This window comes from Cyprinodon variegatus, unplaced genomic scaffold (genome assembly GCF_000732505.1).
Source record: "Cyprinodon variegatus isolate N-32 unplaced genomic scaffold, C_variegatus-1.0 Scaffold44, whole genome shotgun sequence".
NCBI lineage: Eukaryota > Metazoa > Chordata > Actinopteri > Cyprinodontiformes > Cyprinodontidae > Cyprinodon > Cyprinodon variegatus.
The window spans coordinates 1,984,467-2,010,417 of record NW_015150497.1 but is presented as its reverse complement, the minus strand read 5'-3'; the positions used below and the strand labels follow the sequence as shown (position 1 = coordinate 2,010,417).

At 41.5% G+C, this 25,951-nt stretch overlaps 2 protein-coding genes across 4 annotated transcripts in view; both read right to left on the bottom strand.

Annotated features, from left to right (window-relative positions):
• Positions 1–2,864: 2,864 nt before the first annotated feature.
• LOC107081923 (B-cell lymphoma/leukemia 11A-like) lies at positions 2,865–14,632 on the bottom strand. Its single transcript, XM_015370283.1, has 3 exons — positions 14,389–14,632; positions 11,110–11,472; positions 2,865–6,504 (listed from the first exon to the last, which is right to left on the bottom strand). The coding sequence occupies exons 1-3, from the start codon at positions 14,438–14,440 to the stop codon at positions 4,847–4,849; spliced, it is 2,073 nt and encodes a 690-aa protein (XP_015225769.1). The 5' UTR covers positions 14,441–14,632; the 3' UTR covers positions 2,865–4,846.
• Positions 14,633–17,345: 2,713 nt separating this feature from the next.
• The window catches only part of clasrp (CLK4-associating serine/arginine rich protein), an 18,475-nt gene continuing 9,869 nt past the window's right edge, over positions 17,346–25,951 (bottom strand). The window contains exons 9-21 of one of the 3 annotated variants that reach the window (XM_015370279.1): positions 24,926–25,004; positions 24,763–24,836; positions 24,645–24,686; positions 24,374–24,562; positions 23,723–24,031; positions 23,441–23,626; positions 22,850–22,889; positions 20,481–20,541; positions 20,329–20,387; positions 20,203–20,249; positions 20,034–20,119; positions 19,872–19,896; positions 17,346–17,942 (exon numbers count right to left, since the gene is read on the bottom strand). In XM_015370279.1, the coding sequence (XP_015225765.1) occupies positions 17,888–17,942; positions 19,872–19,896; positions 20,034–20,119; positions 20,203–20,249; positions 20,329–20,387; positions 20,481–20,541; positions 22,850–22,889; positions 23,441–23,626; positions 23,723–24,031; positions 24,374–24,562; positions 24,645–24,686; positions 24,763–24,836; positions 24,926–25,004 (1,252 nt within the window). In that variant the 3' untranslated portion in view covers positions 17,346–17,887. Of the gene's footprint in view, positions 17,943–19,871; positions 19,897–20,033; positions 20,120–20,202; positions 20,250–20,328; positions 20,388–20,480; positions 20,542–22,845; positions 22,890–23,440; positions 23,627–23,722; positions 24,032–24,373; positions 24,563–24,644; positions 24,687–24,762; positions 24,837–24,925; positions 25,005–25,951 lie in introns of those variants that run through there. The other 2 variants (XM_015370280.1, XR_001481114.1) reach the window with 2 other exon arrangements.

Below are 25,951 nucleotides of genomic sequence, written 5' to 3'. Positions count from 1 at the left end.
CACCAAATGGCGCTGACTCTGGCGCCTAGTGTACTGAACTGCAGAGCCTGCAGGGAGAGACAGAGGATGTTACCCGTCCGCTGCATCATTCTGCCTCCTTGTTTTTCTGTCTCTGTGGACAGAAACGAACCGAGGGGCTTCTGTCCTCACTTCCTCCTTCTTTTCAATTGTATAATGGTAATTGGTGGTAGTGGGCGTGTGTGCATCTGGTGCAATAACCCATCCCCACCACCCCTTCTCAGCTGCCTAACCTTCCTCTTCATCTACCCAGCCCCCCACCCTGTTGAAAGCTCATTAACGAACCTGCTGTTAATGAGCTAGAGGGATCATAGAACTTCACTTTCATTTAGGAGGGGTGGGGTTCAGACCAGAGATGCTGGTGCGGGTTAGTTTTTTTCTTTTTTTTGTGCCCTCAGAATAGAGTCAGCAATTATCCCAACCCCTTGGTACATCCCCCAACTACCTCCATCGAGTCTGCTCTGCTTACCCCCCCACCACCACCACCACCACAGTCCTGTATCTTGAGAAATCCCAGTCACCCTGTCCCATCACAGCTTGAGTTCAATTAGCTATAAATGCAACAGTCACGTTCATAGTGGCATGATCCCAGCTGAGATGCGTTACAATGTTTGGAGTCGAAGCCTGTAACATCAGAGGGATGTAAACAAGGACTGAGGGTCCCTTATCCAAACATCCACATTAAAAATTTAAAAGTCAGCACTGAGTATGGTCCTCAGAGAAAGACCCCTCCACATGCTAACACAGCAGCCTGACATGAAAAATACATTTTAAATAGAATAGAGGGGCTTGCAGAAGTATTCGTGAGTTCTTCTACACGTCAGATTCCAACTATAGCTTTCATTGTATTTTTATAGGACTTACTCCCAAGTAGTGCAAATCAACCTGAGCTTAGCCGATCCAGGAACTTGCACAATGATACTGATGGACACCAGCTAAAACTAGGTGTCATTTTTAACAGGACTTCTGACATTGCTGGAGTGTTAATCTCACCAAGCTCTGGATGAGCTGCACAGATTAACAGCTCAGATGGGAGAAAATGTTAGGTGAAATGATTTGGGGTGCACTGGCCTTTAAAGCTCGCTATTTTTGAAATAAAGCAGAAATTCCATCTGCAGTTTGTACCAGACACCTAGGGGTAAAGAATGGGTAAAAGACCTAGACTGAAAACATACCTTGACTTAAACTCAAGCTCTGTTATCCTAAAGATAGCAACCTGACAATGACACATGGTAGCAGCAGGTTATGAGCATGCCTTCCCTTTGAATGGAACAAAGTTTAGATCTGTAGTCAAGTAGGAATTTGAACTGATGATCTAATGCTCTACCTCAACTGACTGAGCTTAAGGTATTTCAGAAAAGTGCAGAAAAAGCTTGTAAGAAGAGTTGAATATTAACACACCTCATTCTTCGGGTTTTATTGTTGTTGTTTTTTAGGTTTTATGGCACTAGTGGCTTGTTTTTCTAAAAGTAGGCTGACAGTGAAGTAAAGGGGGTACAAGAGATGGGGAGAGACATGTGGCATAGGACCACAGGCAGGACCCAAACCAAGGTTGCCCGCATTGAGGACCAAGGACACGCACATGGGTCGTGTGCACTAACCACTGCACCACCTGCACGCCCAGGGTTTTATGGGTTTTAACTAAAATGTTCCTTCTACTTCAGAACTATACAGTGCTTAGTGTTGGTGGTCTGTGGATTTAACAGGATAAAAATGTAAAGGCTTCATGGAGTATTACTTGTGTGCCACTGCGGTTGCAAAAGTATTACAAAAAAAAAAGGTCAAGAAATGTGGATAAAAGAAGGATGAGACCCAACAACAGAAAATATTTTACCTCAATTCTTTAATGAGGTTTTAGCAATGAGGTCAAAAACAAAATTACATTCTTTTCACAGACAGTCGATGCGACAAAGGAGTTCACTTTTGGGCAGAAGAAACAAATTAGCCATGCTTAAAAAAGTTGGTAACAAGTAACAGAGCAGGCAGGTATCCAAGAGAGACCAAGAAAATATATACAACAATATCATCCCTGAACAGTTACACTGCATTCATTCAGCAATCGCTTTTTATAAGGAACACACATATTTATTGACCTGAATCCAATCTGAGGTCAAGTGATCGAAGAAAAAAAAAAAAAGATGAACCTTGAGGTTTTATTGTGAAAACAAGATTTTGTGGAGGTTTAATTAGTTTAAAACTGGTATCTTATAATGAAGAGAAACTGTACACCTTATGACAATTGATTAATTTTTCACCCCATCTTACAACTTACACACCTAAGTGCTCGCTTGGCAGGCTCACATTCCCCAACGATGCACCCATCTTCCCTGCAGCTCAGCAGTAACGACTGAACCACTAAACAGATGTGGCATCCATAAGTTAGGAAGAAAAGCAGTAGAAATTTTTCAAACCTCCACAAAACATGCAAGAGCTTTAAGCAGCAGTACGGCACTTTACCATTGTAAACTATAAAAGAGAGGAGTTACCATCACAAGAGAAATAATACACACCCGTTTCACATGTAAAAATGCTGGCTTTTTTTATGCATAGAAACTAATTTTACAAAACATCAGCTGATGAGACCAAAGTCTCTGTATTCACATTTATATATATATATATAAAAAGAGAAAATGATTTATGAGCAGCGAAATGAAAGGTCTAAACATCCCCGTTAAAATACCAGGTTTTTAGATCTAAAAAAAAAAAAAAATTCAGTATATATTTTTTTTAAACATTTGATGCAAAATTTATCCTGAATTATTGACCTAAGAGAGGGGGGGGGGAAATATCATCAATAAACTGGCTGTATAAGTGTGCACAACCTTAATAATTTGAAGCTTTTTTTGATTTAATGTTAAAAGTTTAGTCTGATCAACTAAAAATGTTATTAGTTCTCCTACAGACCCCACAGAATACATTTAAATGATTGACACCCCTAGGAGAAGATTGTATTGTCAAACCCAGTTACAGTAGTATCCCAACCATCTGATTAATCTGTAGAGGGAGCAAAGAATTAGGGTGATGGTAAGGAGGCCTTCCAACCTTAAAGACATGGAGCACATGACCAGCAATAAAATCCTCAAAATACCAGTTAAACCTGCAAAAAGCTGCTGGTTGTTTGCTGTTGTGACAAAATTCTTTAAAAGGTTACCGTATTTAGAAGAATAAGAATAACTTGACATATCCTTTTTCTTGTTCAGCAAATGCACTTTATTCCTCAAAGTGAAACTTTTACAGGATTGCTTTTTAATTTCAAGGATTCATTTATGTTTTTATAAATTACAGACTCCAATAAGATTTCGGGAAGTCTTATTGGATTTTACTGTATAAATGCATATTATCAACATTAGACCATCAATAATCAGGGAAAAAATAATAAAATATGAGGTAACTAAAACTGGACGTGTCTTCAATGCTGATAAAATGACTTAATTTTATGCTGAGAGAAACACTAAAGGAGCAGCAGAAACTTCTTGTTTGCACCGATTGGGACGGAAACCTCAGATTGAAGGCTGTGATGCACAACTCTAATTTTATTTTATTTTTTTTTCCCCCAAACATTCAGTTGTAGCTCAGAATCTCTTTGTGGCAGAATCTTAAGGGGCCCATGTTAAACATTTATGTCCCAACTCCAAAATGTAGATTTTGCTAAAAAAAAAAAAAAAAAAAAAAAAAGACCACCAGACCCACAGCGAGACATGGTGGTGGCAGCATTATGACCAAGGGTTGCCATTCTTAAAACAGCAATAGATTTTTATTTGTAAGATGCATATCATCATAAATACCGGAAGCCTACTAGAGATTAAGAGTTTTCTTCCAGCTTTGATTACTTTGAGGTCATGTATGTTAATAATCTACTGTTAGCAATGGTTTAACCAGAGTCTAGAAGTAAAACAGTATAAATCTGTGGGGTCACTAATTAAAAGATGTCCTCAGAGTCTGATATTACTGCAATATTACCAAGTCAAGCTGTAAACACTGATGAGAAATCAAAGAGCTTCAGCAAGCTTTAACCTAAGGTTGTGCACACTGCAAACAGCTTATTGGAGATCCTTACCTTTTTTTTCACCCTCCAATATAAGTTTCACTTACATAACACAGAATTGATGTCCCATTTATGTTTTGAAATGATTTGTCATCGTCTCATTATTTTTAGGTCAAAGAAACCTGCTGTTTTAACAAGGGCGTGTAAACACCTTATATCCACTGCAGCATCTATTCACAAAGTCAGGAGCACAGCCTCGCTAAGCCCCGTAAGCCTTGTAAACATTAAGTGACAAGTGTTGTGACAAGCAAGCGCCTTTAAAAAGAGTGTGACAAACTACAGGCAGACAGTGTTTGGATTCATTTCAGCCTGTGGCTCCTCCAAAGCCTTTAAAAGGTCTTCTCTAGAGAGAACAGCACAGTCTGATCCCTCGCCTCTGTGCTGAATATCATATTATTGCCCTTTTTTTTTTTTTTTTTTTGTCAGTGTTTGCTCTGATGGAGATGTGTCGCCATCTGTCCAGTGGGTCGCTAGAGAAGTGAAACACACTTTTATTCTTTTGCATTTTGCGCTGCAGCATGGTGATCAGCTTCCTGTGTTGGTGTGGACTGCGGCAGCACTTCCTGTTCACGAGGTATGGTAATCTCCCTGCTGAATGTCACGGACTTGTTTTTCTCTGTGGTCTGAAGAACTGTAGGCACTTAGTTTCAGCCAGCAGCTTTGCATATGATTATGAACTGCTGCTGGCTGCAGCGGGCCTCAACACTGGGGCGACCTGCCGCTGCTGACAGTGATGCAGCATCTTTGCTTTGATAGCATGTGCGGCCCTAATGTGCCATTTTTTTAGTGAGCAGAAGCCAAAGCTAGGCTCACCTCTGCACTGCTTTCTTGTGGGAGATCCTCCACTGTAGCTGGACTCCCGCCACCTTCTTCGACCTCCATGTCTCTAACCGCATCCCCCTGCACCTTACTCTCCTCGTCCTCCTCCGTTTTCACCACTGCTGCCGCTCCCAGCTCCTCTCCTGCTCTTAATAGAGCCAAAGTGTCGGCAGCGCTGGCCTGAGCGTAGGCCCCCACGCTAGCATGGCTCAAACCGTGGACTTTTTTCAGATGTTTCTCCAGGGTGGCGTACACTGTAAAGGGCACGGCACACAGCTGGCACAGGAAGGAAGCCTTGGCCCCCTGGGCACCATGGGTCTTCATGTGACGTGTCAGCTTGGAGCTTTGAGCACAGGCGTAGTTGCAGAGGCCACAGCGGTATGGCCGCTCGCCTGTGTGGCTTCGGCGGTGTACGGTCAGGTTGCTACTGTTTCTGAATTGTTTACCACAGAACTCGCAGGCCTCGTCTTTCTTCTTCTTCCCAGTTGAACTGGGAGCAGAGTTGGTGTTTGCTCCGCTGATGGCTGTTCCTCCTGCAGTGCTCCTCCTGTCAAAGTCCCTCTGCCACTCCTGCACACCAGAGCCCCACTCCTTCTCCCTCTCCACAAGTTCTCGTTCGTTCTCCCACTCTCCCACTCCTCGTGCCCTCTCACCCATTTCTGGACGTTTTGGGGTGCAGTTGCCGCTTGCGATGCCGCTTTCTCCACTCCCTCCTGTCTCTCCGCTCTCCAGGGAGCCTTCAGAGGGGCTGGCACAGGGTGAGGCAGGCTGCGGCTCCCCCTGCCCCTCAGCTGCCTCCTCACCACCAGCTCTGTGGTGCTGGTAAAGCCTGAGTAACTCCTTGTCAGGTGGTCTAAGCTGCGAGTTTAACAGCATTAGGCCTGAGGCTACGGAGGGGTGTTTTGGATGAGTCAGATCTAGCTCTTTTCCCACCATCCCTGCCCCCTGAAGCCTTCCTCTAACCCCCTGCCTCCCAATATCCTCCTCCATCAGGACCGTCTCCACAGACTCGCATCCACTTCCTCCACCAGTAGCCTCCCTGTGGTGGCTTCTTATATGTCGAGCCAGCTGCCCACTTTGAGCAAAGGCCTGTCCGCACACACCGCAGTGGTAGGGCCTCTCACAGGCATGAGTCCGGCGGTGGGCAGACAGAGCGCGCAACGAGTGGAAGTTCTGGTCGCACAGCTCACAGTGGAAATCAGCCTGGAGTGTGCTGGTCTGAGGAAACGTTGAAGCTGCTGGGGGAGATGAAGATGGAGACAACACAGGGCCCATGGGGTAGGTACCATTGGTGTTGTTCCCCTCAGCAAGCTTCTTGAGCTGCACCGAGAAGTTCATAGCCTGGAGGCTCGCTGAGGTGGCCTGGCTCTGACGGGAGCGTCGCAGAGTCGAGGGCTGAAAGGCCGAGGCCAGAGCCTGGTTCAGGTGACGTGGATCAAGAACAGAAGCTGCAGGTTTGTTTTCATTTAGACCATCTCTTAAACCAACGTATGCATCGTCCTCCTCATCCTCTTGGTAGATGTTGAAGGAGTGCATGTGCTGAGCGTGTTGCAGGAGCGCCCATGCTGAACAAAACACACCATCACACTGAAGGCAAGTGAAAAAGGAAGGCTCTTGAGATCCTGCCAAAATAAAAAGAAAAGTCTGAGTTAACAAGCAAATTAGACGCAGGGTCTCAGGAGGTTAAAAAACAACTGGAATCAGGTTCTTTAGCTATAATGTCATTAAGTTTACAAGCTTGGTTTACTAATCTATTGATCACCATTTGTGTAATGAGAAATTCACATTCTTACAGTTTTCATAACCAGGCATAAAGAAAAATCTATGAAGACAAAAGTATTATCCAAATCAAAGTGACCCTTTGTAAAAGAGCCACTTCCCTCTAAAGCTAATGTCATCTTTGGCGGCTAAAACCATCTAGATTATGAGTCATTATGAGTCATTGAAAAATTACTGGAAAGGGATTTTAGATTGTTTTCCTTTAGAGAATGGGCTATATAAGACCGATTAATTCAGGTGGGCGGGACTTCAGGAACCATGACGACAATCGCCATAAACACCTGGATTAATCAGCATGTCCAGTAATGAAGGACAGGAGATAAATGTTCAGGAGGTGAGAGTTGGGGATATAGCCCATTGCTTGACTTCAGCAACATCCGAGTTTTTTTTGGGCCATCAAAATATTTCAACTGAACTTAAAACTGTACTTTAACTAGGCCCTGTAACTGTATTTTTGTATAATGCTTGTTTTCTTAGTCAATTGGAAACAAACTTGCTAGTTTGCTTCGGCCTATTGTCCCGAGTAACAGAACTACAGGAGTATTTTCAGTATATTTTTTAGAAGCTTTCATCATTAAAATCTGCAAGTCCTGATGAGCAGCAGCCGCAGATTATCACACAAAAACAGAGCACATCTGAATGCGTTTTCACTTGTCACTCCACAAATTAAATCCTTTTCATTCTAAACACTGGTCCTCGTGTCGCACTACACCTGATTCAAATGATTGCATGACTTCCTCAGCAGTCATCAAGTAATCAATTATTCAATCAATCATGAGCATCTAAAACATGCAGGTCAGCATTCCCTGAGGACCAGCATCAAGGACTACCAATCTAGGGGAAGATTTATGCAATCTTTCTCTCTTTTCTGGGGTCCCCCTTCAATCAGCAGCTGTTTTAACCTTGAAACTTTAACATGATGCAAGTTTCTACAGAAAAATATCTTTACAATAGCCTTTTTATTTGACCCTTTACAACTAAAACACTGTTTGATAAGCAGACTGACAGCTCAGTAGTTCACCTCCGATGCCTCTATAAGCCTGTAGCCTATTTTTCCCTCAATCTACTTCGGGTCTTAAATTCTCTTGCTGTTCTGTGGATGTGACATCAAGCACGTCTGTGTTAAATGGGTCTGACCTAGCTGACCTAGCAAACAATTAAACAGTAATATTCAAGATGGATTTTGTGGATACTCAGAAGAATATTTAGCTCATCTCAGACACAAATGACAACTCCAGGTAAGGTGAAACAACAACAAAAAAAAAACCTTGTCAAGTGTGACTGCGAGGTACAGCAACGGGCAGAAGATTACTACAATTCTGTCTTTTGGCTACAGGTGGCAGTATTAGAAAACTCAATACTCAAAGTAAATTATACATTTGCCCAATATTTATTATGCACTGACCTTTAGAAAGACAGGTGAACCCTGTGGTGCAGTGGATGCTGCTTTCAATCAAGAAAACATCTAATTTTTTCGTTATATACCCTTTACTGTTTTATATTGGTGCATAATGTGTAGCTTTTCAAGGATCTAAGGGTCAATATTGTCATTATGTGAGCATAATGAAATTTGGGTGAGATCTTAAATATATTTGACCTACTTCATGTTGTCAGACAGGTGCTAGTTAGTAGACTGTAGCACGCCTCTGAAGTCAACCAACCAATTTCAGCTTCATGTCTTTAATGCCATCAAACATGATATATCAAACATATTTCTTTCTTTATTTTAGAAAACAGGATGAAATTGCCACGTCTGGCCATGAGGAACCCAAGTACTGGAGGCAATGCATCAAACTGATGCTACAGAGGGTGATTCTCATAACAGATACCAACACTACAGAGACTGCTTCCTGATGCTTTAACACTAAGCTAAAGTGAATTTATTCCAGGCCAGAGGAGGGTAGTGAGAGCTACTCTAGGAAAGAGGCAAAGCAAGCAAGGTGGAGATTATAGCAATTAAGAACTTCCCCTAAATAAGAGAAGGAACAAGATGAAGGTGCAAAGAAATCTGAAATGGGGCAGAGAAGTGAGGATCCAGAGGGCCAGCAGCCAAATATATCTGCAGATGTTTTTATATATATTTTGAAAGCCTTGTCTCCTAACAGAGATCTACTCGCCAATTAAGCTGCAAATTGCTAATTAGCAGAACGTAGAAAATGAACGCTTTATGCAAATCAGGTTCTGACTCAGCCTGCTTGACAAATGAGGCCTTTCTGCATAAATCAGAACTGGCGAGAAGATCCCGAAATTGAGGGGAAAACGTTTTTTTTTTAACACTTTTTTTTTCAGAGGGGTTCAAAGCAGACTCTGGTATAAGCCTCTTTCATGTTTCCTCAAGTCAAATCCTTCTGTATTTTATTGGAGGATTCGGGGGGGGAGGAGATTGAAGATGAAAAAGAGAGCAACTGTTTCGTTCTCTTTTTCCCCTCGTCGCCCTCCCTCTGTCTGGAGATGAGAGAGCTGCAGTGTTTGTGTCCTTTAACCTAGCCTGAGGAGAAACCTAGGAGAAGTTGAGATACTACTTAAAGAGTAAAAAAAAAAATGGGGTGAAGAGCAAGAGAAGAAAAACAGAGATAGGTAGGTCAGGGCTCAGGAGATAAAGACAGAATGAGATAAAAAAGATTGTAATGTAGGGTGTGTGGGTGGGTTGAAGCGGGGCGCGAGACACCAGGAAAATGTGTCACCCCTTTAAATTGTACTCGGGACCCATCCTCCAACCTCGACTCCCCCTAAAAACCCACCAAATCTTCCCCTAAGGGTGAGAAAAAGGAGGTGGTGCGGATTGGCTTTTGTCTTGAGGTCCTGGAGAGAAACACAATACCCGTCCGGTTTCTCTTTCCTCTGCGCTTTTTTTTTTTGTAAGGATTCCCATTTGGCCCAGGGTAGCACTTGAATATTAAGCAGAAGCAATAACTACTAATTAAAAATGCAGATTGGCTGGGAGCGCTAACGAGCAGCAGGCAGAATCTCTGCTCCCTCGGGAGGCAGAGGGAGGAGAAAAGAAGAGGAAGATGAAGGAGGGGGGGCTGAAAGAGGGCAAAGCGAAAGTGTGCTGAAGATGCGGGGGAAGAAGTGGGAAGGCGCAAAAAGAAAAAAAAAAGAAAACAAACAAGGCGAATAAATAAAAAGGAATGAGACAGATGCGTGCGGCTCTTCAGTAATCCCCCCCTCCTCCTCCTGCATCTTCACTGCTCTGAATAAACAGAGAGCTGTCGTTTTCTGCTCTTTCACTTACAGTCATTTCAGGAGTCAAACCCCTCCAACAAGGTCAGAAAACTCCCTTTAAACTCTATACACCCAGCATTTCATCTAAGGGATAGAAATTAAGTGTCAAACACTTCACCGACGACGTACAGGAATAAGCATGTTATTCAAACTTCTTTCCTACGTTATGCACAACCTGTCATGCTCCCTTCCAATCCCCTCGTGGTTGTCCTGTCGGGTTTGTGAGGAAGCAAATAACAGAAAAACCCTTCGCTGCGAGGCAAACTTGTGGACAAACGGAAATGCTGCATGCATGCGTCCTCTCGAGCGTTGACACAAAGGAAGGAACTGCCAGCACATGTGTGAGCGTTAAAAAAAAAAAAATGTGCAAAGGGGCACTCATACCTGCCCTAAAACACAATCATTCATTTCACAACCTGATGCCTGTGACCTTTGCAGGAGAACCCATCATTTTTTTTTTAAATCCTGCTACATAAAATTCTTCAAAGGGATTTTAATGAGAATTGTGGGATTTTTGATCTACCCCACCGTGACATATTTGGCATCACAGCAGCCACGGTGACATGTTTCCTTCATCTTCACTGAAGAAGCGTGAAGAAAAAGAGCCATTCGGGAGGAGGGAGGGGGGTCCTGACATATTATTCAGTTTAAGGAAGAATAAGGAGAGAGAAGAGACCTGGGTGTGTTTTTTTTTTTTTTGAAAGCAGAAGATGGAGGAGGAGGAGATTCCCAGGAGCTCAGGTGGCTCTGCCCGGAGGCTGAGCAGTGGCTGAGGAGCTGACGCAATGTCCTTCATTAGGGTGTCATGGCAGAGAGGAGGGCTGCTGGATCGGCTCCTCTGGCCCCTTTCACTCTGCAGAGCATGGACTCAAAACAAGAACCATGCAAGTTGAGAGGAGGAGCGTTGTGGATGACAGGCAGGAAGAGACATGTTTACCTGGCCACTCCACCTCAGAGACTGACAGCCAGGGAGATGGGAAGGAGCTCAGGTGCTCGGCTTGGGGCCCTCAGGGACCCTCGGTGCCCTCTGAATGTTCCTGACGCCTATCCTTTCCACACAATTAGCCCGAGCGTCACTAACTCACGCGGGTGTGCTAATGGCAACGGCTAGTTAATGAGCTGGACTCGAGAGGGAGGAGGGGTGGCTGTTAAATGAATAAAAGGATCGCTGGAAAAAGGAAAAAAAGAGTCACTCATTAGCAACCTGCCACCTTGAGCCTCACCTGATTTGCTTAGGTCTGGTCTCACACTAAGACCGGGTTCCTCCCCACCGGACCGCTCCCTGGAAGCCCCTCTCCGGAGCTCGATGAAGCCGGGTCGTGGCTCCGAACCGGCGACCCGCTGGCGTCCTGCTCTACTGGCAGGCGAAGGAGGAGTGGCGAATGTGGCTTGGTTCTGTGAGACACAGCCGCCCTGTTTGTGCTGAATGAACGCCAGGATGTGGGCGAGGGGGAAGGCCTGGCTGCACTGCCCGCAGGTTAGCAGGTCACGGCCATCTTCAGGGGTCCCAACCTGAAGAGCAGGAGGAGGAAGATGGTGGTCTTCTGATGAGTCTGAAGGTTCCTCCATATCACAGACATCTGGGGCTGAAGGAAGGAGGAAGAAAGTTTAATTTTAACAGAAGCAACAGAACTTTAGTCAGGAGCAGGGTTAGAAAGTCTTTATACTACCAAATCCATTTCATACATATTTGCTTTAGCTCAGCCACACTGGATGAGAGCTTCCATGAACCTCACTTTAAGCCTTATGCATCCTCTCTATCCAAATTCCCATCAGCAACTCTCCTGTTTCTTCCTGAAAACAAGCGTTTCCACATCATGATGCTGCCAAAAACTATCCTTCACACTAAATATGGCACCTTCAAGGTCCAAACATTACATTTTCCTGACCATCTTTTCTATTTTCCTCAGATGGCTCGTTGTACTTTGCTTTTCTTTCCCTTTCTCTCAACAAAGCCCCTCTTCCTGGATATGTAGAGAAAATAATTCCTCTACTAGAGGTCCAGATATTAGCAGCTCCTCTCGAGTCACCATGAGCCTCCTAGCCTCCTTTCTAATGTATGGTTCCAGCCAGTTTAGGCTGAGAGAGAAACCGTTTCTGTTTTCAGATTCTAAACAAAACAGGTTTAAACTTGAGATAAATTGCATACAGGTGGATTCTTTAAACAGACTACATAGGGAATAAGGTGAACTCAGATTGATTTAGGGGTATGAAAAGACAAGGGACAAAATGATATTTCTGAAAGACAAAACAAAAAACCTGCATCATCTTCCCTCTACAACTAGGAACCACTTTGTGTTGGACCGTCTGCTGCGATAACTTACACATTTCAGCAGCTGTGAATACATCTGACATTGTTAATATATAAAATTACTTTATAATAATAAAAGTGTTAAATCCTTTTTTTTTTTAAAACATGCGGTTTTATGTGCGACTCTGGGGGATCTGCTAATTTTTCTAATGTGTGAGACCAAACCTGACCTGTGAAAACTTTATCCTTCTACTCGATACCAATAACTATACAAGAATCAATTTTTTAAAATTTCAATGTTTTATAATTCTCCTTAGAAATGAATCGATCATGCAGCGGTGGGGAACTCAGTAGGTCATATTGTAAAGTCTATGTAAGTTCATTAGATGTCCCAAAATTACAACCCACCCCCCCACCCAACATGTATCATGTTTCACTTTCTAATTCCCCTTTATATGCAAAACTACTCCATTAACAAACTGGCAGATGCCCCCGTTCTGTCCAATTTGTCTTTGGGGGTGGTAACTGGAGTCAACATGGACCAGAAAGGGACAGATCAGTGCATCTCTATGGCTGCAGACTGTAAATCTTTGCCATCAAAATCAGACAGATCATATGTAAACAGGAAATACTGATTTTTTCCCCCTCTGAGGCTGTAGCTTTATCATCTTTAGACTGATCGATAACAAATCTCCAAGTCTGAAATGTTCTTACTCAATTTTAGTTTTGAATTAGTTTTTGAATTAAGTTAAATCTAAAATCCCGCATACAGCCTGTTTTTTTTTGGTACGATTTTTTTTATTACATACAGAGCAGAGGTGACCTCAATGGAACAAAACAAACAAGCCTGGTGATTGGAAGTGCTAGTTTCACTTATGGTAGCTCAACGAGGCCAATCTGCTCAGCCAACACTGACCACTTCCTTTAACAGATCTTTGTTCGCTCTGGTAGGGTGCAACATGAAGAGGCCAACGGTCCATCCGAGTGCAAACCCTTGTTGTAAAATGACTTGCACTCTGGTAGAGAAATGACTGAATTAAAATAAAACGACTGAGGCGTTCACCTTTCACTCAACAGAAAATGTTGCCTTACCAGGCACATGCAGCGGGAGTTTCTCAACAGGATGTAGATTGCAATAAAAGGGGGAGAAAAAAGTGACTGAAGGTGTCTGAGATAAGAGCGGGCATGTCTTTTTTTTCTGTGCAACAATGATGTGCAGGGGGGAGTTAAGCTGACAAATCTAACGTGGTTTTCACGTTAGATTTGTATTTCACTTTAAATACAACCACAGTGTCTTTGTGGACACAGCTTAAACCAAACCCTTGAAGGACTTGAGTAAACTTAGAGCAGCTAGAGTAAAGAGGAGGAGGAGGAAGAGGGGGGGTGGTCAGCGGTTTATTGCTCAACATGGGCACACCTGAATCCACCTGCCCAGGCTGGGCACACTCTCCGTACAGGACAGGTACAGACAGTACAGTCTGAAGTCGGATCTCAGCAGTTGTTACTCAAAAATGTCACCTTTCCTGTTTCAGGCCTGTGCTGTTTGTGCAGGCTTGCAAGGCGCGGTTACACGCGCGTGCCCGCGCATACACACAACACACAGGGTTGAGTCAGGGCCTGTGGTCACAGCAGACACGCACCACTGGTCTCCAGTAGAGAACTGTAAAAAAAAACTAATTATTCTCTATCCTCATTTCCTCCTTGAGTTGATCAAAGTATTAATTATTTGAAATTTCTCAAACTTGTTGTTTAATTGAGTTTTTAATTAAGAGGTCAATGAGAATTGAGAAATCTTGTCCTATTTTTTATTTTATTTTTTTAAAGGCAGATGAACCAACCTTCTCTAGAAACCGTATACCTTCCTAATCTTGTTCGGACCTGTAGCCTGTGAGCAGAAGGAGCCAATAAACCGGTCCTTCCTCTATGAACTGCTGCAGCGCTCATCAGGACAAACAACGCGGACATTGAATATGAGCGCTTCTTCAAACGTTAAAGTCCACCATAAACTCCCATAAACTACTTCACAGGTGGTAAAAGAAACAGTAAGATACTTTTAGGAAGTCCCCCTCGTGTTTGTGAAAAAAAAAAAAAAAAGCTTTTTAAGTTTAAAATGTATTTCATTATAATAGATAGAAATAAATGTGTAAAATCAAAACGCCATAAAACACAAGCAGGAATTTGGTTAGTTTTTTAAAATAAATAATTACAGAATAAAAACATCCCTCTGCAACGTGTTCCCCCTGTGGTTTACCTTGAATTGCGCTCAGGTGCTGCGGTCGGCTCCCAAGTTTGCGCCTGGACATCGCGTCGCGCTATTTGGCACCTTTCCTCGGTCCCTTAAAACAACACCCTCCTCCCCCCCTCTTCCAGCTGCTCCGACTCCGATAAGCTGACCGCCGGGGACGGACAGATAACAGACTGGCTGGCTGGCTGGCCTCCGCCTGGACTGGAGCTGGTGTGAAGGAGGCAGCAGCGTTCAAGTTCACGCTTCTTTTTCCCCCCGCGGAGAGGGCAGAAAGGGGGCATGGGCGACAGAAAGTACCGCCCGCCCCGACCGACCCTGACCCCGCCCTCATCTTCTAAAACTCTCACCCTTTACACCTTTGACTAGCAGATTATATCTTCTTTTTTTTAACGTTCAGGGTAATCTTTGTGGTGTTTTCTGAGATTTGGCTGATTTTTTTTAAGCTGATTGTGAGAATGATGATGGTCATCATCTGGTTCCTCCTCAACAGCTCAGAGGAACTAACTTTCTACAGGTGTCTCCAACAACCAAACCGGAACCAGCTTAAAATTCACTTCTGCTTTTCTTCTTGACCAGATGTAGCAAATATTCACCCATTAAAATGCAGAAATACGTGGCCTAGTTTTTTGTTGTTGTTTTCTTCTTACGGAGCGGTCAAAGGAAAAACAGTAGAGGTGCAATTAGTTTTTGTCGCCACCTACCGGTGAATGTAAATAACGCTACTAAAAACTTCTGCATCTAAAAGCTTTTTTTTTTAAATATATTTTCTTCATACAGAGGGATATAATAAAAAAAAAATGTAATTTTGGCAATTTTTTATGATTATGGCTTAAAGTTATTCAAAACCCAGAATAAATTTTCTTAGGAAATTATGATGCATAAAACCAAAATAGAATAGCAAGGAATAGAAAATCCCTTCATTGTTCAACATTGGGGAAGTTCTGGTGATTACAGCAGCAAAGAGATTATAGAAACATTTTTTACACAAATATGGACCTTAGAAAAATGTATAAGAATAACATAATATATGCACTGCCGACTGTTGATTCACAGTACTAATTGTTTACATATACATTTGCAATAACATGCAATTACCTTCCACTGCACTTTAATTTAGATAGCTTCTGTCCAAACTTTATTCATTTTATAGTAAAACCCATCTGTATATTTGCTATTGTACATAACTGTAAAAACCCTTTTTATAGTAATATCCACCTGTATATTATAGTCGGTACATATCCAGCTATAAATTTAGTTCATAACACTAGTGATCTATATATTATATTCAATATCTATAATGGTATTCATCTCTATACTCATTCAGTAGAAACCCATGTCCTGTATTTATGGAACCATTATTTATCCTGCACTTGCTGCTATTGCACTTCTGGTTAGACCTAGACTGCATTTTGTTGCCTTATACCTGTACATGTGTAATGACAATTAAGTCATCTAATCTAATAATAGTCAAGATTTAAAAGATAAATACTTGAAGCTCTCTCTGCATATATAACAGTATCAGTAAAGCGGGGAATGCAGTTGATCAGCTGTAGTTTTGCTGATGGATTCATGTAGGTTGCTTTAATACAAATCTAATCTTGTGTAGTTGGTTCTGCTTTTTGTCATGCTTCGTTGGCACTTGTTAAGGTTAGGCCAGTTTGCTGGTCAACCAAGTACAGTGACAGCAAGTCATTAAAACAGGTAGGTGGTTGATCTGACTTTGGACTTGAAGAACGATGTACCAATACCAGCAGATGACATACTCTGCAGATCACCGACACTGGACCCCAAGAAATTTTAGTGTACCTCTCCACTCTCCTTTCAAACCTTAATTTTAAAAATGAAATAAGTTTATTCTGGAATTTGGACTTTGAACCATCAGACAATCCTGGTGTCTCATCTGGAACTCAGCCTGGATAAGAATACTGACGTCTGAAGTTTAGGAGTGACTAAGCATGCGGAATGTGACAGTTTTGGCCCATGTCTTGAATGCATCTGTGGGTTGTTGCTGTAGAGCACAGGTGCTAAGGCTACAGCCCTCGAGGGCGGCTGTCTTTTGATGTGTCAGTCTGTCAACACGCCCGAATCAAATAATTAGCAGGATCTGGTAGAGCTTGAGTGAACGAGGTGGTAACTCAGTTGGGTTGGACCTTGAACACATTAAAGAGGTTCCAGGACACTGGCCCTCTAGGAATGGAGTTTAACAACCCCCGACTGCAGACAGTTTGCACCTTGTAAATCTCCAAGCTGTCAAATGGGCTTTGCTTCACAATCCTCTCAAGGCTGCTAACCTTTACATTTATTCTTCCACTAAACTTTCCTTTGAAATGCAGAACTTGAGTACATATTTTTTTTTTTAATGTAGTTTTCATTACCTCGTTATCAAAATCAAAAGGTGGTAAAACTACGCTAATTTTTTTGTTCACATGTACCTTTAAATAAGATTTATTCATAGCAGCTATTTTTAGTGATGTGGTTTCTGAAGAAAACTGATCAGAAATGAGGGACGGTGGAATCCCTGGAGTTGATAAATACAACTCTGACATGACGAAACCAAATATGAAAAATATAAATATTTCATTGGTTTGACAATTCAGACTTGGGAAATACAAGTAAGTATAAAGAAACCCCTTCTGTCAACTCTAGCTCAGTATTTAGTGGATTATTTTTATAACATATAGTAGATAAACTGAAGATGTCATGTTCAGTTTTATTTTAATTTCATCTGCCCACTTCTGTCAACCCCTTTTGGTCCTGTACTCCATCATTTCCCTTAGTTTCAAATATGCTAAAAGGGCAAAAAAAAGAGAAGCACAAGCCCACATAAAACAATGATAGACCTTTACAATGCCTGATAAAATGAGAACCCAAATAAACATGGATGATCTAAAGAAATAAAGGCAAAAATATACTTACTTTACCTGCAAATATAATAAAACAAATGAGATCTAAATAATTTCAAAGTGAGTTTTATTTGTTCTATTTAACATTCAAATAGTACAGAGAAAAAAAAGTTGTTTGGTGTTATTAGCCAGCTGAAGACAGAGTACAAAAAGAGTAATTCAATGCAAAAACCTGGTCTGCTTTTGTGAAATGGTTTTAATTTGATATTTCTGGAAATGACACGTTAAAGCCCATTTAAACTTAATCTTTAGTTTCCACTTTTACTCTGACAGAAACAGATATGGGGGGAGAAGATTCCAACATTAAGTGGATACCTTTTAAAACCTCTAGTATTGCTTTGTGTCTCAAACTTTGGAAAATGTTTCTCCCAAAGAAAGGACCAGGAAGATAAGAGGACAAAGAGGTAACATGCAGATGTGAAGAACCCAAAAATGTTCTCCAGTCGTTCCAAACCGAAGCAGAAACTAAAGAGCAGATTAAATCATTTTGGCTAAAGTCATCTCATGTGAGCAGTGCATGATGATACAATTCTGGTTGAGTCGCTTGTGTTGACAGAAAGTTCTTGTTCTGTAAGAGGCTCCTCATCCTCCATCTGTCCAGTTCAATATCTGTAAGGTGGACTCCGAGAGCGAGAGCGCGAGTCAGACCGCGACCTTCTGAGAGAAAACCAAATTAGTGAAAGGCCAGCAACATAAGATAAACACTTTAAATATGCTCAAAACCCATATAGCTCTTCAATTGCAGGTTTATTAGGCACTAAGAAGCTTAATACACCTTAAAATCATAAAGTATATTACCACTGAGTTTGATTATAGATCAGAATATTTAATACTAAGCATTTTACAGTTATGACAAACTAATTTTCCCACAGTCCTTCATAATAATGAAACTAATTATCTTAGAAACATTGTTATAAACAACTGACTTGTCAATTCAAAGAACTTTAGAGTAACTCAAAAACGTGCCAAATGTTTCAGACAATGGAAAACAAAATGTTAAATCTGGTGAAGCTGCAGATATAGATTTGGTTTTTTCCTCTTTAAATGTATTCAAGTTATTGGATATTTACCATTTAGTTGTTCAATGGTTAGAATTTTTGACATCTAAACCTTTTTCAGCATATTCTAAAATTGCATGCAAAGAATTGTTATATTGATGGATTTAATGTTCCATATACATACAACTCAATAATGTATCCACTTGGTGTAATTGACTGCCGTGTGCATGCTGATTGATTATAACGGCTGCTTATTGGTTACAGAGTTTGCAGCTCTGCCCAGTGGAGCTGCATGCAATGTAAATTTGCGGTAAATCTAATTTTACTTGGAACAAATTTTACTTTCATCTGTGTAAACACTGAACATCTACACAAAATTAAAACATTAAAGAAACACCTACTTTGTTTTAACTATTCATCGACTGTGGATAAAGAACATTAATGATTGAGTATTTCTCTCCTCAAATGCAAAGATTTATTGTAGAAACTGAAGGTTAGGTTTAGTTTTCCTGTGATTAATGGAGCTAATATTAATTTGTATAACAACTATTTCTAGGCTTCACATCTGTGCTACATAGAGTGGGCAGATTACCGGTAACCCAGTCCAGGCTGACTGGACCCCAGTTCCTCTGCATTTCTTCAGTTTGTTTTAGAAGCAGAATGCTTACTGTTGGAGGCTGTTTGCTGTCTGTATTGTTTCAAGGAAACTGCTTCATTTTCAAAAGGCACAAGTGTTCTTTTAGTGTTTTGAAGACTTGGGTAAAAGAGAACAATTGACACCAAAGTACCAGAAACATCCCTCCCTGTCTTGTGGCTTTAACTTTAAGTGTTTGCATAATGTTACATTTTCAGTTTTTTTTTCCGTATTTGATTCCTATTTCTGAGCATCAGAATCATTTTAGCAGAAAAAATAAAATAAAATCAAAGAGCGCCTAACAATTGGAACGATTTATTACAGCTTTCGGTGCTTTCTGCCCATGACCTCATAGACTGAAAGACGCATCACTGATGTAAAACGCCCTCCTTTTAAGTTATGGTTCAGTTAAACAGCATCAGCATTTGGAAGAGATTGCACTTCAAAATGTGTGACATAAATGATGGTGCGGTAATCAGTGAGCACTTCTTACTAGGTTTATTATAATTATTTTACCAAAGCAGAGCAAAGGTAATCAGGGCTATATTAGTAGCCAAACAGAATAATTTGAAACTATTTTAATGTTAGATAATAATAAAAAATAAAAAAACTAACTATTGCAGTAAGGAAAGGAAAGGCTTTTAGTTGGCCTCCACTTTAAATCTCTGGCTTCATCTATAAAAAGCTGAGTATGATTTACGGCTCTTTAGAGAAGAAAGAAAAATCTAGTAAAAGATTAAAAGCGTGCTCCAAACAAAGCATCCATGATAATGTTCATGATGTTCATAACTTTACAACCGTTTTCACACTTTCCTCCTCTGAAAGCATCTATCTTAGATAAAAGACTCACAGGCTTTGTGACCAGGTGTATGTTTGTGTATGGACATTACAAAACAAAAATGAATTTATTCATCTTCACTGGAACTGTAAAGATCCCTGGGGCCTTTTACATACCTTTTGTATGAGCTGTATTCCCGGCCTGGGGGACAGAGGAAACAGAGCCACAATAAAAAAAAGTGCATGCCTTAACATTTTAAAGCTAGTAAAATCTGACAGCAGATAATCAGACAAAGATTAAACTTCTAAGTAGGAGGAAAAGATGGTAAACAGTCTAACCATGTTTGGAGGGAGAAGGAGAATGGCTCTGTCGTCCGTACTGTCTTTCCCATTCGTCCCGCTCTTTCTCACGTCGCTCCCGCTCCCTGAACGCAAAGCTTCCAGGTCAGGCAGTTGCAACACACAAATACCACAGAGTCCACCTTGACACTCACACACACAGCCTTACTTCATACGGATCTTGCGTGCCATGGCTCGTAGCTCTCCTTCTCGCTCCTGTAAAGTAAACAAAAAGCAATGAGTGGAAATGAAGGATAAGAGAGCTTCTGCTTTCTGCATTCATCTGAAAACACACCTGCCGCTTGTGTTCCTGCTGCTGGATCTTCACTTGAGCAGCTTTTTTATCCGCCTTGGCTGCAGATAAGATGGTAGTTGAATGTAGTAAAACAAAAGTGTTTACATTTAAGAGGCTTGAATTCTTTGATCTGGAATTTCTGTGGTACTCACACTGCTTGTTGAGAGCCTTCTGCATTCGTAGCTTCAGTCTCTCTTGGGGGGTCAGTTTTGGCTGCAAGTGACACAAATGTTTTAGCACAAGCTTTCACAGTGGCAAGGAAAAAGTTTAGTTTTCATGAATTTACGCCTGAGATTAGAGATGCACCGAGAAACAGGCTGGTGATCAGAATCAGGCTGATCGGCTCTAAAAGATGGCCAAAAGGTCCAACAAAAAGAAAAAGAAAATATCTAGGCCTATCGAGTTTAGCAAACAACAACACTCTTTGGAGTGGACTGTGATACTGAAGAATGAGGATTTTAAGTTAGCCTTTTTCAGATCAGAAAAATAAACCGGTTTTGAATGTTCTTTTTTTCCCAGACATGGGATCAAGAAACAAAGTCACGGCTGAATGGAGCCACAAGTACTTATTCTGTGATCTGGTTAATCTTTGTATGCTTTTTTGCAATCAATGGATTAAAAATAGGACTGCAAAAGGTGTTTAGAAGTAATATCTATACAGAATATAAACCAAGTGAAGCTAGATCGTGGGATTAGGAAACATCTGGATGAAACAGATTTACATGCAAAGGTTGTTCATCTTAAATGCCAATTGTATATATTGTATCACATAGTTTAAACTCAATTATTGGGCAGAGGGTCTTACTTTCAACCGATGAGATGTTTTAGAATCGGTGTACTCCAATGAGTGAATATTTGATGATTATTTTAATAATCTATTTATCATAACTGTTTAGCCTTTTACATGATTTCAGTTTATTTTAAATGTGGAAACTAGTTACCTGTTAGGGTGTTTTTCTCGGTTTGATGCACTGAATCCCTAAAGAAACTTGGTCACAATGCTGTGGTGTCCTGTGAAACTGGTTTATTTAGGCACCAGTTATAATGTACATCATTCCTGCAGCTTTCTTTATGGGCAATATTGGATTCTGGACAGGATTTTTTGTTGTGTATGAAAGTTCAAACCCAGATTCCAACAATAAAGCAACAGTTTTTTGTAAATTGTATTCTCTCTAAATATGCCATGTTTAAAGTGTGAACTGATGAATCCTTTTCCTTTAAAATCTTAGCAGAGCCTGATTTTTTACAGCAGCTGCTAACTCACATTTTGCTCGTCATAAAGATAGTTAATGATGGCAGACAGCTACTAATTAACATTTTGAATGCTGTTGTGTTTTTTCTGTCCAAGAAGAACTCGGCTCGGCTGTAATCAACATCGCCACCGACAAAATCGGCCAGAAACATCGGTGCATCTCTAGCTGAAATAGATGATTTATACCATTATCTAAATGGGCACCAGCTGGTGGAGATTAAAAAGCAAAGGATAAAATAATTAGTGATCCATTTGTGGAGTCAACACAATCTGAACAAGGCTGTGTGTTTGGACAGAGAAACTGCTGCTGCAGTGTGCCGCAGGTGTAGGACAAATCAGCAGAAGCTAGGATCCACTCAGATGAACCAGGACACAATGTTCAGTATTTACACACACAATACTGTCAGAGAGATAAAAGGGAGAGGACGACGACTGAAGAAGGAGACGGGGTCAGAGAAACATGAGCAAGTTCAGGTCCGGCGAGTTTACAAAGGTTCATAAAGAGCCGGTGGCGTTTTTCCTTCACGACACACCCAGCACTGGGCTGTTCAGACCTGGCCAGGCAAGAAAAACTGCAGGTCACAACACTGCAGGCACGCTCTGCACAGAGAAACACCATAACTTGTTTCTCTGTTTGACGGCGATACAAACTGTTCCTTCTTTACGTGGAAGAGTAGAGACACTGGGTCAGCAACAGGTGAAAACTTTTGCAGCTATATAACAGCCAATATACTGCAGTGTAGCATCAGAGGATATGCAAATCATCAGTTCAGTTTCTGATCTCATCTTCAAACGTCCAAAATAATGTTTTATAAAAACTAATATTTGTTTTGCAAGTCAAATCAGTTGTGCCGTTTGTAACCTCCCCACACACATGTATTGAAGAATCACAAGAAGCAACAACTTTTTTCATCCAATGATAAAGAATTCTCTCTTTCTCTCAGGGTCACTAACACACTGTGTTCTGCAGTTTCTTACTACAAACATATAAAAAGGACGTTTCACTTTGTCACGCACACCTGTTTGTATAGCACACATACATTCTCTACAAAGGGGAGACATCCTGACCACAAATAGGCCTCAAAGAGAAGATGTTTCAGCCTTTTCCTTTAGATATGTGTCCACTTTAAGGGGTGGAAATATAAAAAAGCAACACATTTTAAGCAACAGCTTGTATTTTGCAGTGTGGTGGACAACCATGTCAGCCTGTCAGGGATGAGGGAGGCGTAGACTTTAGCAAAAACCAAACTAGGTCAAATTCTTACTGACTTTGGCAGCTCCCGTCTCTTTACCGCCCGGAGTGTCAGGCCTGAGGAGAGGCAGAAATAAAACAGGTTTAAGACAAAAAGAAGCATTTTAGGCTGGCTTTAAATGTGGTAAAAACCTGTTGTCTTTAAATAATCAATTCCTTTTAAAAAAGAACAGCCCTCAGGATAGCAGAACATTCAGAGCATAAATCAGTCTGTTTCTCTTCAAACGTGGATAATCTTAAAAAATCAAGTCAGATTATATACAGAAAGTAAAAGTATTGATGATAATCCACTGTAGCATCTTGCAATGATATTATGCTGCCGTCTTCATGAAATGCAGAGTTTGAAAAAGCAGTTAAACGGTTAACAAACAGGAATATTATCTTTGGGGGATTTTATGAGGCAGAATGGCCCATTCAAAATTCAGATATAAAATCACTTAACAATCTCGGACAAATCATTAAATTTCATGCTTAAAGACCCTCTCCTCACATAATAATCATGACTCATGTTAGCTGCTTTACTTTTTCAGGTTCTGTGGGAAGAAATCTCCCCGTCACCTGGTATAGATTGATGCCTCCCAGCCTTAAAGCCCCTAAGGTCTTCTTACTTTCTCAGTTTTTCAGAGATGCAGTTGGCAGCAGGCTGGGACCCTCGGTGGGTAGGGGAGGGACTGTGGGTTGTGCGGTTTGAAGAAGGAGAGGGACTGTGGCTGCTGCTGTCTCTCCGCCGGTGTCCTCGACTGTTCCAAGTTCCATGCCTTAAACCGCCACCCTGCCGTGAACTGGAGCGAGACCTGAGGATAAAAAATATATATTTAAAAATGGAGGGGATGTTAGAAATTTGCCTTTTTGCTATGAATTAAAAGTCATGTTTCTGTGATTATTCAGACCTTGTCCGTCTGCGTGCTGAATATCGTCTCCTGTCCCTATCTCTCCCTTTGTCCCTGTCTCTATCTCTGCCTCTGTCCCTGTCATTGGACCGAGATCTTGTCCGGTCGCGTCTCCTCCAGGATCCTCCTCTCCCTCTGGAGCGAGATCTGGAGCGTCGTCTGGATCGCGAATGACTCCGTGAGCGGCGGCTATCTCTCCTGGCGTGTCCTCGCCGGCCTCTGCGTGAACGGGAGGAGGACCGAGAGGAGGACCGGGACGAGGAGCGAGAGGAGTAGGAAGAGGAGCTGCTGGAGGAGGACCTTCGTCTCCTGAACAAATACAGAAACAAAGTTTGAGTAACAACACCAGCTGCGGACTTAGCCTCTGGTTATAATGCTGCTATCTTCATTGATAATCACATTAAATCAAAAAATCAAACAGAAGAAATGCTCTGGCCCACCTACTTAGATATATGGGAACATGCATGTGTTTACTGACTAAATGAAACATTTTCTCCCTGAATAGTTTGTCTGAAAACTGGTTCACCTCACCGATCACAACAATCCACCATCATTCTCTTTGCATCAACGGCTGTGGTCATGGCAAAGTACATAAGGACTGTGTGAGAGAAAATAACCAAAGAAAAGCCAAGAAGAGGGAAAGTTACCGACCGGGAGCCCCTGCTATGACCTGCAGAGTGCTGCAAGCTGGAGGGGGCGTGGCCAGAGAGAGGGGCGGCCGTTTGTGTGGCTGGTGCAGCTTCTTCGTCGCTGCCTCCAAAGCTGGTGATGAACGTGATCTTCTCCGGACCGGGAGTACGAGAGCGCGACCGGGATTCAGAGCTGGACTCCGACTCTGGCCTGGAGGAGATGGAAACGAAAAAAATTAAGAGTACAGCAAACTGATCAAGTTTGAAGTGTTAAAATTAGTGGAATATCTCACCGTTTGTAAGGGTCGTATGTTGGGCTGTCTCTTCTGGCATAGCTGAAACACAAAGGTAGCGTGTCTTTAACCCGTGCTTTCATCAGCATGGAGCAAATTTAAAAACCAGCTAGCTTACCTCGGTGGACTGATCTGTCTCCCTTTTAGCCTCTTCTCTCTAAACTCTCTCCTCTGTCTGCGAGAGCGGCGGCCCTGAAGTAAAACAAGCACGTTAGTCTGACCTCTTCTTTTCCCTGGAAACTATTACTTCAAATTTAGAAAAAAATATTGATTTAGCTTACAGAGTACATGGCTTTCTCTGCCTCCAAGGCTTTGGCATGTTTAATAGCCTCCACCTCCTCTTTGTCTTTTTTCAACATCCTGACAAAAATCAAAGTTATTTCAGCATTACAAGGAATAAAAGTTACTTTAAAACATTCAGAAAAAACAAACTGTTGAGATATTTCAAATATGTTTTTACTTAGAAATAAAGAGACATGTTGGCACCAATAGTTAATTAAAAAGTGATTACCAACTCAATTATAAGCCAACAATACTTTACGAACACCAATAATTGGTAATGTCATCAAATTGTCTTCAAGCATTCCAAAACACACTCTATCCTGGCGTAAGGTTGTTTTGTCTGTAACACTCCACAGAAAAGTTATATCCAGTTGTTTCCCCAAAATCACAATAATAGACCAAAGCTAATTTTTCCCATTAAGAAGTAAAAATAAAGTTGATAAAAGCTCATTTTTCCTCTTTCTATTGACGTTATGTCTGCTATTTTAGATTATCTGAGTTACGTGAGTTTATTCACTAGGGGTGGAAATAATAATAGTTTGTATCGATAAATCGATCCAACAGCTGACGATCCGATGCATCAACACGTCTGCAAGAGTATCGATTCTTTTTTTTTTTCCTCCGGTTTATTTTTATCCATTTGCTCCTGTACGTAATTTCTGACTCCTGTGCTTCAGTGGCGCATACCTATTTTGTCCACCTACCTCGCTACCACTACCATCGTTCTTGCACACGCACACCTGCATAACCAGTAGGCAAGACAGACACGGTGGAGGAAAAAGGTGACTTGCACACCCCTTGCGGGTTCAAGTCATTTGTGTGGAAGTTCGTGGTGTATTCTTGAGCATCGAAATTAATCGAATCGTTAGGTCAGGAAGTCGATACTGGTTCGAATCGCCATGACTATTATTCAACAATCTGTTTGCTCCCAAAATCCAGTATAATTTCCTTTCTAAGTATCCAGAATATGTCAGATGATATGAGAAAAGCTGTCCCCACACGCATGCATCACTCTGGTCTTCATT

Excerpts from the sequence above, each read along its gene's own strand:
- LOC107081923 (XM_015370283.1), bottom strand. The coding sequence starts at position 14,440 with ATGTCCAGGCGCAAACTTGGGAGCCGACCGCAGCACCTGAGCGCAATT. Across the intron at positions 11,473-14,388 it reads GCACCTGAGCGCAATTCAAG|CCCCAGATGTCTGTGATATG; the intron begins GTAAACCACAGG and ends TCCTTCCTTCAG. Across the intron at positions 6,505-11,109 it reads ACCAGACCTAAGCAAATCAG|GATCTCAAGAGCCTTCCTTT; the intron begins GTGAGGCTCAAG and ends TTATTTTGGCAG.